Raw genomic sequence first — 16,687 nt, forward strand, 5'->3', positions numbered from 1 at the left:
GGGTTGGGTTAAAGTGGCCATATTGCAAGATCATAACGTGCAACTGCATTACTTAAAACTGCAAACACGATATGACTTTTCTAAGTTTTTGAAGAGTTGAGTTATTTACAGACAATTCTGGTTGGAGAATCTGGTTAAGAATGTCAATAATTGGCATTTCAATGATTATACTGACGCATGTGACGCGTTCAGTCGGATAATTATACAAAAAAATTATGCTGCAATCCCATTGAAATCGGTCCATCCGTCGATAGCCAGGATGCCTTACACAGACATTGGCGTTAATCTTGCGATACCCCTGTTAAACTTGTTTTTGTGTCGGGGATTTATAACCCCAATAATACGTCTTACATTCTAAATATTATTTATGTTATTAATAACAAATAGCTTACTAATTATTAAAGAAAGTAATTAACAAAGACAATGTCATTAATAATGAAGATACAAATATAGTAGGTGCGTGATTTAAATCAATCCAGTCGTAAACCTCCTGAAGATGGTTATTGTTCCATTGCATGTTTTCATTAGCATTTTGTAGAAACCTTAAAGCTAGGTCGCGCGAATCACTTAAACTGTCTACTACTGATACAGAATCGGTCAAAATGGCGTACTGAAATTGTAAATTTAAAATATAACATTAGTCAAAAACTCAATCAAATTTTACTTTATTTAAGTAGGCATTAAAAGAAATTTTGAATCGTCGTTATATTTACACAATAAAAAAAAAACTATATTTAACAAACAAAAATTGTATATTTTCTATGAATTAATTACGCTGTGTAACGCAGTATGTGATAGATAATATTGTATAATATGATTGAAGTCTTTCTTTTACACACTTTTTATTTATTAGCTTCACCTGTATGTTTATGTTGATAACCGACTCATTTGGACTTCGTTTTGACCCACTTCAAATGTTCAGATTTCATTTAAACTTGTCGAGGACCGATGACAATACACTACTTTGATAAGGTTTTTTTTTTTGAGTTTGTTTTTTATACATGTATAAAAGCTTGTTTTTTGTTTTTTTTTTTTTAAACTTACTTTGAAGAAAAAGTTTGTACCAAAGAAAAAACTTTTTTTTATAAATCATCGGTATTGCGTGGCGGTTAATTACGAACACCAAAAGCATCGCAAACCCATTGTCGACCCTACTCCCGACCCACTCCACGAACTCTAGCTACCATACTCAACACAGTACTAAAAATTCTTTAGTGCCGTAGCCACACAGCACACATTTCGTAAGCTGGCATCAATTGCTATAGTTAGTTATTAAGCTTTAGTTTATGATGATCGTTTTTGTGTAGAGAGACGAAAGGTTCATTGATATCGAAGGTCTTGAGCTCGATACGTGCTCGGAGCTAAATTTTATTTGTAGTAATTTTTGAAACCACCTGGGTGTTACTCCTAGCGGATATCTCCACTGCACCTCAAGGAGCACATTTAACATCTAATAAGAATCGTTAATCTTGTCATGAAATTTTAAAACTCATAAAGCAGGTATGTAAAAGTCAGAAGGAGTGTGACAGATTAAAATTCACAATTATGCATAGTTATAGAAAAATGTAAGATAAAAAAAATACGTACTTCATTATAAAGATCTTCAGTGATCAAATTTTCAGCCATAATATAAAGGACCTCTTCAAGTTTTTCAGGGCCCCCATACCTAAAATTTTTAATAAAACATTATATAAAAGAACTATTTAACTCTAGACTAGTTAGCCCACCTAACCTGATAAGACTGCGACACAACAATGTTTATCGTTCAATATCAATCGTGTTTCTTAGGCAGTGTAACTCTGTGTGTGTCCGGCTAGGCTGATAGATGCTAGTGATGTGAACCAATTACGATTTTGAACACCGACAAGTTTCGATTACTTTTTTAAAATAACCTGTTTCTTTTTAGAAAAAACTCGATCTTAGCAGGTAAATTCATGTAGGTTCTGCTTTTTTGAAGTCAAACAGGCTAGGTTTTTTTTTTGTATTCTATGCATTCCGCACATTTTTATTATTTTGGTGTTATTATCATCGACACTAAAGGCGGATTTATATTTGACTGACGTGTCGTGTCGTTTCGTATCGTGTCATGACGTGATGGCTAGCGTTTACATTATTATGTCGTGTTCGAACGCATCAGAACGATATTTTGAATCAGTACAGCCGCAGCTCTAGAAAAGATATTCAATTTTTAATGCTGACAACTCTTTCAAAAAAAAGAAAGACAGAGATCATAACATATCGCTGCCACGCGCGCACGTTAATCTGACGTGTTGTGATGGCGCCGTTTCAGCACCCCCCGCAACCCGCTTATCTGACGCGAACCGGGATAGCTTCTGATGCAACACATCAGAAGCCATCACAACATGTCACAACACATCAATGTAAACGTTGTCATACATAATGTATGATACCGATTCTGTTCTGACGCGACACGATACGACACGTCAGCCAAATATAAATCCGCTTTAACAGATATTTTTGCTAGAGTTTTCCATGCTGTTTGTAAATTTTTCAACTTTAGTTAATTTTGCACTTTGTATAAAGACATGTAGTCAATTTCTCTATAGTATATATAGCTTAAAAAACGCAAAGGTTTTGAAATGAGTAGTGAGAGTAAGCAAAGGATCCACTGATTAACTACAAATCAGCGGTCAGTGAAACGATTTTACTATAATATTCAAACATAAGCGCAGTAAGCTATAATTTTTTCACAATGGTTCTGACATGAGGTCATACTTGCTATTCTTCCTGCTTAGCTTCTAATTCCTGAAATTTTCCGCCTCAACTATAGACATATTGTTAAAAGTTCATGGCGATAATTATAGTCCAATGTTCGTCAACCTTATTTTTAATATTTACTGCTGGTATGGTATGGATACAGAGTCTTTGTTCCCTTGGCTGGTGCAGTTACAATAGAGGTTCTCTGTGTGCTACCTGGCTGGTTACTATCTTCATCTCTATCCACTTTTATTAAAGGATACCATTTTAATATGAGCCAACCTAAACGAGTTTAGTCTTTGCGCTTATATTATCAATTAATAATTAGTTCCTAGTGATTGATTTACCGTTTACTTTTGACATTTTTACTTTTTGTTCTAATTACTTCATAAGCCTAACTGAAACATTCTTGTATCGCGAAGCTAGTTACATATTAAAACGAGATATTCAAGGATTCTACTGCCAGAGATATTCGCGTCTTATTCAGATACATTTTATTCCTACCAAATACTCATAAAAAAGCTTTTCGTATTCGAAGCTAGCAAGAAAATTTCTAGAGGAGTCTTCAATACCGACAATCAAACAAAAAAAAAAAAAAAAAAACGGTGATTGACAGTTTTCACAAAAACAGTTTTTTTTTTAAGCAACTGGTTCTCATCACTAATACATAAAAAAATATCAATAATAAATGTACATATAAATAAATATTCCTATATTACATTCTAAACTAGGATGGGAACCGAACACACAACAGCTGGATTAGAAAGCATGATCATATCGCAAACTTCGCAATCGGACTAGCCCAGACAGATATTTGGGTATACTTTTTACCTCAAATATTCTTTGAAAGTAATATTTAGAAATTGCTCTGGTAAACAGTAACAATAATTAGCCTTGACTTAACTCTTAGTAACAATTTATTTACGAAGCTTCACAATGATTTTTTTTAAATAGAATTTGTAATTAGTTCCTTATTATTATTAGAATACTTACATAGTTCTTATAGCGTCAGTGTTGCCACGTAGGAAGTTTAAAGCTAGACGAGCATTATCTGCACTCGAAGAAGCTACCGCTTCAAATATCTTTATTCTTTCCGCTAAATCATATTGGTTATTATTTGCCTCTATCGTGTCAAGAAGATATCTAATACAAAAAATGTTAACGATAAGTAATTGTTCATTCTAATATTAATTCTTAAATTAAAAAATATCGTAATTTAGAAAAAAAAATATGGTAACAAATGATGAAAAAAATTTTAAGAAGAAAGAAAACAAAGATATTGAAGTGCATCAAACATATATATATATAGATAGGATTTACGGAGGTATACAAATAAAATCTTACTCATTAATAAAACTAAAGTCCTGTGAACAGGCCAAGGATTGAAGTATCACAAGACGTTCATATTTGGAATTTTCATTTGACATGTGATCTATAAGGGCTTGTCTTACACTTTCATCTCCTTCCATAACCATAGTACAGTATACTGCTGGTCTTAACTCATGTGGTATATTCGTATTCCTGTAAAATATTAGAAACTTTACAATAAATTTTACTTTTATCATCAAATTGTCAGAATCATCCTTCGGACCACTTTTGTAATTATTTTAATATCCGGCATGGACACTAAAGTCAAGATGGTCAAAAAACTATATATTTAGTTCAAATTGGATACGAGTGATCATTAACCTTTAAAAACCTCGTATACTATATAAGTGTAAGCTCGGTTCACTATTCTGGTCCCCTGTAGAACTTTGAAAAATACTTTGATAACTATATCTAGATCATTCCGTATATGCCATCAATGATTGTTATTTTTTCGAAGGCACGGTGGGCAGACTCAAATAAACAAACGCCTGGATCGGCTATCTACTCATAAGCCCATTAACTCCCACTATCCTCTCAATCACTGCCCAACTCAAACCATAATTGTTATTGCATTTTTTGTCACTACTACACCAGAAGAGGTTATCAGATCAAGAATAATGTAATCTATATATTAATGTGTGAAGCAACTTGTACCCCTTTATACGAAAATTGCGCGGACGAAGGAGTGTGAAATTTATGTGGGGAAGGAGTGTAGAATCCAAATATATTCTTTTTAAATATGCACAAAAATACATTAAATCAACAAAAAAATAATAATACACGTACTACCATGTATTTGACACTCACACGCATACTCTTTTGTTTAATATTCAAATAATATATATTTTAATAATATATAAATAATATAAATAAAATAAAATATAAATAATATATAATTTAATTTAATTATGGCCGAATTTTGACCACTGGGTGACCACTAGTTTTAAAAATTGTTTAAAATTAATTAAGTAAATACATACATGGCTTCAAGATCGTTAGGGTCATAAAACAAGTCTACCGCAGCGGCGATACAAGGTTCGTATCCAGAACGACAAGCAAAATCCATCACTAAACCTCTGGTGAGAATATTCATAGGCGGATCTAGTGGGTTATATGGCCCAAAACCATATTCTTCTTCGACTAAGGTGATGATTCTTGTTATTAATCTCTATAAAAAAATATTTATTAATAATCACTAAAAACAATTGCTAGATACGGTTGGTATTGAAATTATACCCTTAACTCTTTTGCATCAAGTAATTTACTTTTTTTATTTATTTAAAATGATAAATGATAATTTATGAAGACTTTTTAAGACATTAATAACGAAGCCGAACTGCTATAGAACATCACTTCAGCCTAATACAGTCCACTGCTGGACATAGGCCTCTACAAGTTAGCGCCAAAAATAGCGTGAACTCATATGTTTTGTCCATAGTCACCACGCTGGGCAGGCGGGTTGGTGACCGCAGGGCTGGCTTTGTCGCACCGGAGACGCTACTGCCCGTCTTCGGCCTGTGTATTTCAAAGCCAGCAGTTGGATGGTTATACCGCCTTCGGTCGGCTTTTTAAGTTCCAATGTGGTAATGGAACTGTGTTATCCCTTAGTCGCCTCTTACAACACCTACGGGAAGAGAGGGGGTGGCTATATTCTAACTACCGTAACCACACAGCTATAGAACAGCGTGGTGTATACGTTTCAGTCCAATTAATAGGAGTAGATACAAATCTGAGTCATACAGAGTTTAGTATTAAAACAATAATATGCTATAGAGTACAATTATAACAAATTTAGAGGTTGAAAAATATTTTTTTCTGCTACTTCTGTGTTGTCTACTGTGGACTTACTTCTCAACGTCCTAAGGTTCTAGGATTATTATCGCAGCATGCCAGGGTAACTAAAATTTTACTTGCTTATTATATATATATATATATATATATGTGTGTGTGTGTGTGTGTATGTTAAGGCACAGTATGAAATATCCTGCTCAAAATCTAGAGCAGCCCTACTGGGGAAGTACCTCAACCTCACAGAAGATCACAGCTAAATAATACTGCTTTCAAGTAGTGTTTTGTTTCTGTGGTGAGTGGGGACCAGGACTACAGGGGCGGGGGGGGGGTAATTGGGAGTAGAGTTGGCAACGCGCTTGCGATGCTCCTGTTGTTGCAGGCTACTATAAGCTACTACTAGGTAATCCCTTACCATTAGATGGCCCGTATGTCTGTTTGCTGGCCTAGTTGTATAAATAAAAGACACACTTAGCTCAGGCTCATTTTTATCTTCCATAAAATTATTATCACGACGGTCCACCGTAACTAGTCTGCGAGGCTGTTAAGGATTTGTGATCTCTGACCAGTACTAATAAATACATATACTTACTAAAAATATAGTGTCATCTAGGTCATCACTAGATGATGCAAATGGAATAAGTCGTTTTTTCAAAAACTCTATATTTCTAACAAACGCACGCCAAACAGCGTAATCTAATTCGTTTTCCATAGTAAGTGCGATGCGAAGTGCAATGTCGTAGTCGAGTTCACCAGCACGAGCCAAATTGAAAGAATCGTCAATTAGCTAAAAATATAAATTAATTTTAAATAATGGTAAATGTTAAGATTTCAAAGCAATACAAATTATAAAATATATATTATAAAGTAGAAAGTAGAGTATTTTTTTAGTCCACTTAATAACATCATTAAGCTTTAGTGCAGTACTTTGATTCTTTCTTGGGTCGGATATTTGTATTCGTAATCGTTATGTTTGCTTGCAAACGAACAAAAAACCCGAGTTTAATTACATTGTCAAGTAATACGACTTAAGTAGTCAGTAAAACTGTTAATTAAATACGTATAATTGAGGACAACTCGAAAAGTACTCGTCAATTTCGATCAAATTTAAATGGGACTAGGCACATGACAAACACCAGTTTTCGATTGGGAAATAAATTATTATGTAGTAATTTCATTAAAAAAAATTGTCACTTACATAATTAAAATTTTGAATACTTACTGAAGCACGATTTAACGAATGTATTTCTTGCCTTTGTTCCGGATCTTCTAAAGCAAGAATGATTCTTTCCCACAAATCTGGACTATAGTTGACGCGGTAGTAACCTAAAAAAAATTGTACATATATTTTTCAAGCAATTCATTTACGCTTACAATTTTATAGCTTTACACAGTAGCATTTTAATTGTAATTAAGATTGTACATTTTTTTAACACTTACCCTGCCCTTGTAAGTTCATTATAACCCATTCCTCGCCTATATCAGAATTAATTGTTGAGGTAGGGTTGTCCATAATCGTTGTGGCATGAAGGTTATCAAATTGTGGCTCAGAGCCTGTTGTAAATGTAATCGGAATGTTATACACCCTTTGGGGCACAGACGAATAACCGAAACGTCTCTAAAACAAATTAATAAAATCAATTAACATTAATAAAAAACTCATAAAATAAGATTATTAATTAAATCAATAAAATACCTGTCTTAAATTTATGACTCCATTGCCCAATGAAACACTAAGAATAGGGTAACCAGGAGTCGTAACCCAGGATGATATGAAGTTATTTTGGTTTACGCCTGCACTTTGAACTGCATCGTAAAAGCCTTGTGAAGTAATAGGAACGAAGGCTCTGTGATGGATGATGGAAATAAATGTCATATTACAAATAGAAAATTAAAAATGGTATATATTGTTTTATTCATTTGTAAAAACATTTACTTTAAGTGGGTGCGTCGCATATTTATGTCGCATTATAAAATGCAACTATTTATTTTACAAATTTTTATTGTTATATAGGCGAAATCATTAAAAAGTCATTTGTTAATTTGTTTCAGTTGTAAATTATCGTCATCAGTTTTCAGTCAGCTTTTGATTAAAATTTTTATATTTTTAGTAGTTTTTACAGTAATCATATTTTATCGAGATAGGGCACTGCAGGTAATGATCATATCGTGTATGCATGAAATATCCTGTTTAAAATCTAGAGCAGCCCGTGGTGAGTAAAGTAGCCAGATATCCTGGGGAGGACTTAACATTATCTACATATTACCTAGTATTTAGTAGAGTTCTTGCAGCAACTTGTATAAAATCAGTTTCGTCTTCAGCAGGACCAAGGCTTAATCTAGCCATTCTCAATATAGCTGGTGCTTTGTATTTCAATATCCCATTTATATGTTGTCTAATATCGACTTCGGCATAAATGTTTACAGATAATTGTATGGGTTGAGCATTGTTGTAAGAGTCATGAAGAAGACTTTCTTGGATAACATCCGTTGTAAATACCGAATCCATATCGATACTTAAAGGGTCATCGTCAGTTTGAAACTGTAAAATGTCAAGAAAATATAACTGGAGTTTTTCGTAAACATGCTTTTTTACGGGTTTACTCACTAGGAAATATGCTTTATAACAGGCACGTGACTAGGTATATTAAGATTAATTTTGCGCAATGTGGTTTGAATTTAAAACGTTAGACGTATCTTTGCTTTCTAGTTTAGGGACCAAGCTTCCAACTTGTTGTGTAATACTGAGCTTTACAAATAATTTTATTATATGTAATTCAATATGTTATATATATATATATATATATATATATATATATACAGACTGAATATATATGAATATTTATAAATTTGTGCAAAAAATTTAAAATTTCAGAAAACGTAAATACGAGTAATTATTTCTATTTCAAGTGTTTCTTAGTACCACAAAATGAGACGACGTCTATTGGCTCAGATTCAGATTCGAATAATTTAACTCACGTTTTTTACAACTTCATAAGCTGCATAACTCGTTAGAGCAGACGTGATCCACTGATATCGCCAGTTTTCTATACGTATTATGTATCCAAACCATTGTCTCGCAAGAGCTTCGGCTGTCTTAACAAAAATTAATTTTTTCTGCGTTATTGAACCATTTTCTTCAGTTAGAATGTAAGGTTCCCTGTAGATTAAATAATAATTTTTACGATATAATAAATTTTATTGATGAACTTCAAACATCATTTTTATTTTATTTAAGTGATTTTAAATAACTTCTAAAGATAACTTTTTTACAAATTAAAGTTAACGTTTCACATTCGAATTCTACTAGTATAATTGGGAGCCTATGTCTGGGTTGGTAATGGATACAAAAATAATATAAACGTCTTAACATCAAAACATATTTGTATGGTATACAAAAATATTTGTACAATGAGGGAGTCGAAGCGTTCCGCACAAGTACTGTGACCACACACGCCTACAAATCGCTATCTATCAAAGTAGACATATAACCTTTTTTAATAAATAAATGTTCTTATAGTTTACTGCTCATGCAAAATCTGCATAACAAAAAGTCAATTAATGCTAGTGCCCTGTCTTACGGCGACTTAAAACTTATATCTGGAAATGGTACTAGCTTTGTAAATTCGTAACATTACTTATAAATGTTTCTCAAACATTGTTTGAACCGGTTATTACGGTGCAGTTTATGTATTTTATTATATATTAGGATTTACATAAAAGGGTATAAATAACTTACCAAATAGACACAGTCGATAAGGCGTACGAATCTCTTGATATATCTGGTACAGCCATCACGTGCAAAGTTGGATCTTGATTTTGTACAATTTCTGAGTGAGGCTGGTTTGTCCATTCATTTAAAGTAGTATAAAAATTTGTTAAGATAACTGAAGCTAGGTTAAACAGATTTTGAATATCGGGACGAACGTATAAAAGCACCCTTGATTGAGCTAATTGCGTGGCTATCTGTAGGTTATGTGATACCATACCCCAGAGATAATTAGGAGCTTCTAAAGGCCGGAACATGATCCTAAAATTGAAATCAGGATCAACATTTAATTATACTTTTTTTTTACACCACAAATAAATTACAAGCAAAGCATAAATATTTATTAGTCATTTCTTCCAGATAACCCAGACAAAAACACAATCAGAACTATAAGATAGGTTGCTGTAAATAATACGTTACTGTTTTTAATGACAAAATTGGCCACCATTATTTTTATTCGACTAAAAAGCATGAGAGTGGTGTTTTTATTATATAACAAAATTGATGACATTCATTCGGTACTTACATCCCTTCTGTTTGATTTTCCTCTGGTAAAGAATTAGATAAAATATGTTCATGATCAAAACCCACAAACGTGAAAGTTGTCATTGCGGACAGATTAGGTTCGTCAAGACAAGGAAATACTCGTCTAGCGTATGTCGAATGAAGGTTCATTCCTATATAATCTCTGCAAAACACACAGAAGTAAGAATATTGACGATTCCAATTCCAAAATTAAAATGTAAGTCAATGTAAAATTTCACATATCGATATTTCAACTTTTTTTTAAAATCAAGTATTATACACAAATTAAAAAAATATATATAATTTGAAATTATAAACAATCAAAACAAGTGCTTGGTTGGGACAGCGACAAAATGAGCTAGTATTTATTTTGAAGATAATAACAATTATATAATTAAATTATAAAACTATAAATGAAATTAATTAATCTTACGCGTCACCGTATTGTCCTCTATATAGCCCGATGCCATCTGTCCGTATATTTCCACGGTACTCAATGATAGCCACATATGAGGTAGGTTCACCCGGCAGTGGCGAAATTCGCAAACTTTGTTGTTCTTCTTGATAGGAAAAGTTCGCATCGATTGCGCCTTGTTCTGTCAATACACCTAATTGAACTCTAGAAACTTCTAAATCTACCATATTGAAAAACATTGCATTTGATCTTGACGCATCAGTTAGCTGAATATCAATAACGGCCCTTCCATTAAAAGTGTCTCCATCTCTTGTGATTTGAATACTGTAACGGCTCGCACTTTGGCCCGGTCTCAAACTAGATCTTTCCAATAACGGTATTGTTCTATTTACTGGTAGCTTTGCATCCGTTTTCATTTCACTTTTATTTTCATATGCATTAACTGTTTCAAATGTGACTTCTCGCAATACATTGGAGTATACACTGTCTTTAGTTTCTAAGGACGATAATGGAATCGGAAGAGATCTTACAGATCCCGCAATAATTAAGTAGACGCAAATAACAAATTGACACTTAAACTTAGTCCGGGCCATTTTTAGGCCAATATATTCACACTGTAACGTAACATACGAACACCAGTTCACTACTAACTGATCTCAATTGCAAAGAGGTTGATTCGGGCTTCGATATTAAAAGATACTGATAGTGTCACATCAAATTTAAGATAAAACTTCGACAATAAGCTGATTATGATTTTTGACGTGTAAAATATAGAAGATTTTTTTTCAAAGTCTAATGTGAATTATATTTGTTAATACATTAATACAATGTTTTTATTTATAGCTTTTTTATTAAAATAAGTTTGAGATGAAATAAATAATTTGAATATAATAGTGATAATTTTTTTTTTTCATAAAATCTGACATTATTTTTTTGATCTGAAGTTATACTTCAGGTATAAACCTTCACCACTCTTATAAATATTCGTTTGTTTTCGATAAAATTATTACACTTCGTAATGTGGTTGACTTAACCCATATGTGCTCAACTTTTTTTTTCGTAAAAACTGATATTTTTTTGTTTTATTCTAAGTCCAATAAGCATAAAAATAAAGGTATTCTAAAAATTAAATAAAAAAAATATGCCGTTTTGGACATTTTCACCGCCCCAATTTTGGGGCGCTGAGCACGGCAGATCACGTCTATAACCACTCCTTAATTTTTTCAATTGCATTTATTTTAAAGGGTAATATTAATAAAATAACGGTTATAGAGGTTGTAAATAAATTTTTATTACATCTAAGAACATCTACATACATCCACACATCAGAATAATACAATTTTTTTTATTTATGCTATTGCGGTAGCAGCCTATATTTTGATCTAGGCGATCTACTCCGCCCATATATTGATTATACATTTGAACACAAAAGGGCTGTTGAATCGAAGGTTTTTTTTTCAGCACTTGACCATCGCTTGGATCCGCCAACTGGAGATACACCTTCACAGGTCGAAGCTACGGTAACGACGTTACTGACGTTGTATCGTACTAGGGACACGCCTGATGTTTCATCAATGATTTGATGAAACATCAGGCGTGTTGATCATAGCTCCCACGCTGTTTTTTCTTTATGTCGTCGATTGACTCCAGCAGCGCATTTTCGATCCTTTGGCCCGTATTGTTCATGTCCCCTGGTGACCAAAATTCTTCAAAGCGATAAGCAATCAACAAGCAAACGATGTAAAGAAATTGTCTATGTAAACATGAACTCGAAAATCTGTAGGCAATTTAGCCGCCAAGTTCGTAATGACAGATCTTCCAACACCTAGATCGGGATTAGTGTTACCTGTGCTACCTCTTTTTGGCGCAGAAGTGGATGTATCTCCCGATAGGGATATCTTGTCGTCATCAATCGAGTCCACTTCTATAACTTATCTTTGTAAAAGTGAACCCGATTTGCGCACACATACAAGCAGCGCCTCGGCTCGTAGTTGATTGCCTGTCAGGTGCTTGATATTACCTACAAGCGCATTCGCACTTCGTCACTATCGCAGTCTCTCGTCAACATTTGGTTGCTGGGCTATGTGTAGATAGTGTCCTCATCTTCCGTCTCCAATAAGTCGATAATTTCTGCTAAACTCAACCTAAAACAACATAATAAATATAAAAGTATAACATATAAAGTACCAATATAACTGGAAGTTGCTATAAACAATGTAAATAAAATATAACACATATACCATGAAGTTTGAAATCAACATGCAAGTACGTGCCCAGCGCCCCAATAATGGGGCGCTATAAATAATGCCTCTAAAAAACTAAATCTTAACCGAAAGAATCGATTTTTATCACAAAAGTAATCAAATATAAAATAATACATATAAAAAAACTGCTTTACACGGTTTTACTTATAAATAAATAAAAAATAAACTTACTTTTTATTCTCGTCATCGTGAACACCACACTTGCACTTACTATTCTTCCAAAAAACAGAAAAAATGGCGCCAACAACTTTTCGTTTTTTTTTTTTCATAATGTCAAAATGTAAACAAAGCGGACAGTACCATTCAATAATCAAACCACAGTTTTAGTTTGACACAGAAAATAAATAACCTGCCGTTTTAAAAATGGGGCGGTGAGCACATATGGGTTAAAATATAAACGTTACGCATATTAACAATATTCCATAAATGTATGTCAAATTTAACGCAAACAAACATTTATTATTATAAAACATTGATTTTTTAAATTGTTTTTTTTTTTTTTTTTCGAATAATAAAGAACACTCATTTTTATGATTGACACTATCTCTTCTGCTGTCGCCTAAAAATGATTCAAATATGATATTTCGTTGAGTATTAAGATTAAATTACACTGAACACGGTAATATGAAATTGGACAATATGATGGCAATTGATGCATAACGGCGCAGTATTAAATAATTACGAGTATGTTAGAAAGCTTTGCAGTTATTACAGTAGTTGTAAACTGACAGGACTAACTTAGAACTAACTTGGAAAAGCATTTGGATTAGAATCCCTATCGCTATTTGGATATTCCTGAATCATTGCACAATAAATGCGATAGAATTAAATATTAGGTTAAAGTATGATGTATTGTTACAAAAAACTTGACAATAGAACAATACGCAAACAACAAGAGTTATGGTTTCGACACCTGAAACGAGTTACGAAGTAAATTTAAGCCAATAGAGATCAGAATTATACCCTTAGGTTTCTCAAGTAATTTTTAGGTAATTTCAGTAATACAAACTAATGGTATACTTATTTATGTTATATTCAATCAAAATCCAAGAAATACAATTTCAGGCTTCTAATATTTTTATTTCCGATTTGACAAGAAAACGTTTAAAATGTAATGAGGCGTAAAATTACACCAAGACTAAAAAAAGTTACCTGAATTCATTATTTATTAATTAATTTATTTTTAACTAATTTCTAATCATATCTCAAAATAAAGGGTAAAATAATATTTACGCAAAAGTAAGACATATATACGATTTGATGTGAGTTATTTTCCTTTGATTTCAAAAATGCTGATCAAACTCCAGAAATAACGAATTTCCATACAAAATTCGTTCCCTGTTTCACCCGTTTGAGGTTAGACTTTTCACAAATACTGAAACACGTATTGACTCATTTTTAATTAGTAGTCCAGAACTATAATTTAATGTATTCGGCTTAAAAAATGACGATTTTCAGATTTAAAATTTTATCCCTTTTTCATCACTTTAAGATCAGTTTGGCCACTGATGCTGAAATGCATGTTTATTAATTTTTGATTTAAAATTAATTTGAAAAAAATGACAGATGAAAGGAGTGCATGGCAAATACAAACTTTAAACCCATATTTGACGCTCTTTGATAATTTATGATGTTGTTATTGGCCGTCTATTACAATAAATTCGTAGTATTTGTAGTACGAAAAAGGAAAACCTACATACGAACTTGTTCGAGCCCTTAGACCACCATAATACGTTCCGTCACAAAATCCGTTCTTAGCCGACTTTTACTAAGTTTTAACTACATCAGAGTCACATTTCAAACTTGTAGCTCTCACTCTCACAGCTCTTACAAGTTTGTAAGGAAAATTACGAATTTTCATAGAAACTTGTGAGAGCCTTTTTTTACGTGGGGAAAATCCATCATGGATACCCTCCGGCGCAGGGCCCAAGGGTTATGTCAGACTCCTACTGACTAAAAAAACTACCACGTGTGAGCAGTCGTCCACCTGGGTGGGGCGAGATAAGGTCGCGCTAGCATTCGCCACCAGCCCTAAGACAACTTTAATCTGACCCTATCTAAAACCGTTCATAGCGAAATTTTAGTAACTATAAACTACACCTGAGTCATATTTCAGTCTGTAACATAAAAGTTTAAATTTTTTTATAATATCATTCGGTGATTATAGACTTTCTGAATGCGACCCTGTCACCACATTCTGCTTAGTGGAATTCTAATACAAACTATTAACAATCTTTCTGCAAATTTAAAACTTGCAGTAAAAAAACTGTAGTATGTCATAAAAATTTCAAAATCCCTCAGACCTCTTTAGTACCTTGTCACAAAATCTGTTGTTTGTGGACGTCTATAAACTACTTAAAGTCTCTTTGTTAAATTTTAGGTTCATGGCACAAAAAACAAAAATTTTGCGCACATACTGTTTTTCCCCATATTTGATTATGCTGATGTAGGCTATTCGGACCTATCTGAAACTCTCCTGAATAAACTTGAACGCCTTCAAAACATGATTATGAGATTCACATTTGGTTTGAGAAAGTACGATCGTATCTCAGATTATCGAGCACAGCTTACATCTTCTATCTTTTCTCTACTCTATCATTTTCTATCCCAGTACTCCTCCATATCTAAAAAATGCTTTACTTTTCTTGGTTCGGACGTTCAACCTTAGTACGTTAAACCTTCGTTCTCAAGTCGACAACAAACTCAAACAGCTTTTATCCCATAGTCAATGCTACGGTGAATCTTTTTGTGTTAAAGCTATAACACTGTGGAATCTGTGAAAACTGTGGAATCCCGCGAGACGTTCGCCAAGCGCAGTCAATAGGTATTTTTGAACAACGTGTCGAAAAAACATTATCTATCGATAAATCGTCAATAACAATTTGTATGATATTGATATATTACTAGCTGTACACTGCGCGCGTTGCTACGTTTTATTTTTAGGTCGTACCAACTCAGAAACCTTTGTGGACTCATGCACAACACTTTGCTGAAGATGATGACATGATCAAATGCATATTTTACGATTCTATAAGGGACATACAGAAAAACATTCATTTTTATATCTATAGAAGATTTTCAGTAAATAATTATTTGTTTATGTATGATATATGTATGTAATTATTGTTATGCATATTATTATGTAAATGTGTGTGTGTACGTTTATGTTAGTAGTTAAGTAAAGTAAGTAGTAGTAGTATAAATTAGTTTTTGGTGTATTGTATATGCTGTATATATATATATATATATATATATATATATGGATATATGGTGTATTTAATAAATTACACCGTATGCCTGTTGTTTGTTACAAATGTTACCTTTTTAGGTTGTCTGTAAGAAATCACTAGCAGTGATAAGACTTCAAGAGTGCAATAAAGTATAAATAAATAAATATACAAATAAATAAAAAATATAAATAAATATATATACATATATAAATAAATAAATAAATAAATGAAGGACTTTTAAATTTTTTTTCGAGATCTTATTAATGCAGTCCTAGTCGCAAGATCCGTTCTAACAGGACCTTTACTCTCTATGACCTATCTTTCTGCCAAATTTCTAGCTTGTACCACAAGGAATGAAGAACTTTCATACAGACCTCTGAGAGATCTAAGATATCTCTAATAGCTCTCTATAAAAAAAAAACGTACCTTAGCGGAGGTCTACTAACTACAAACTACATCGGATTCCAATTACATGTTTTTAACATAAAAAATAAGGACTTTTATAAAATCTTTCGACAGCCCTTAAACATCTTTATGATGGCCCTTGTCGCGAAATCTCATAGAATACATCTACTAAGTATTACATATCTCTACCAAATTTCAAGCCTGT

General features: G+C 32.8%; 1 protein-coding gene across 1 annotated transcript; it reads right to left on the reverse strand.

Annotated features, from left to right (window-relative positions):
- Positions 1-391: 391 nt before the first annotated feature.
- LOC123654908 (membrane alanyl aminopeptidase-like) lies at positions 392-11,176 on the reverse strand. The gene is made up of 14 exons (XM_045590765.1): positions 10,602-11,176; positions 10,170-10,331; positions 9,614-9,904; positions 8,854-9,034; positions 8,142-8,416; positions 7,571-7,721; positions 7,315-7,492; positions 7,097-7,200; positions 6,467-6,661; positions 5,067-5,254; positions 4,063-4,239; positions 3,712-3,861; positions 1,588-1,666; positions 392-610 (listed from the first exon to the last, which is right to left on the reverse strand). Exons 1-14 carry the CDS (start codon positions 11,174-11,176, stop codon positions 392-394), a joined length of 2,925 nt encoding a protein of 974 aa, XP_045446721.1.
- Between the last annotated feature and the right edge of the window lie 5,511 nt (positions 11,177-16,687).

Source organism: Melitaea cinxia, chromosome 7, assembly GCF_905220565.1.
Source record: "Melitaea cinxia chromosome 7, ilMelCinx1.1, whole genome shotgun sequence".
Lineage (NCBI taxonomy): Eukaryota > Metazoa > Arthropoda > Insecta > Lepidoptera > Nymphalidae > Melitaea > Melitaea cinxia.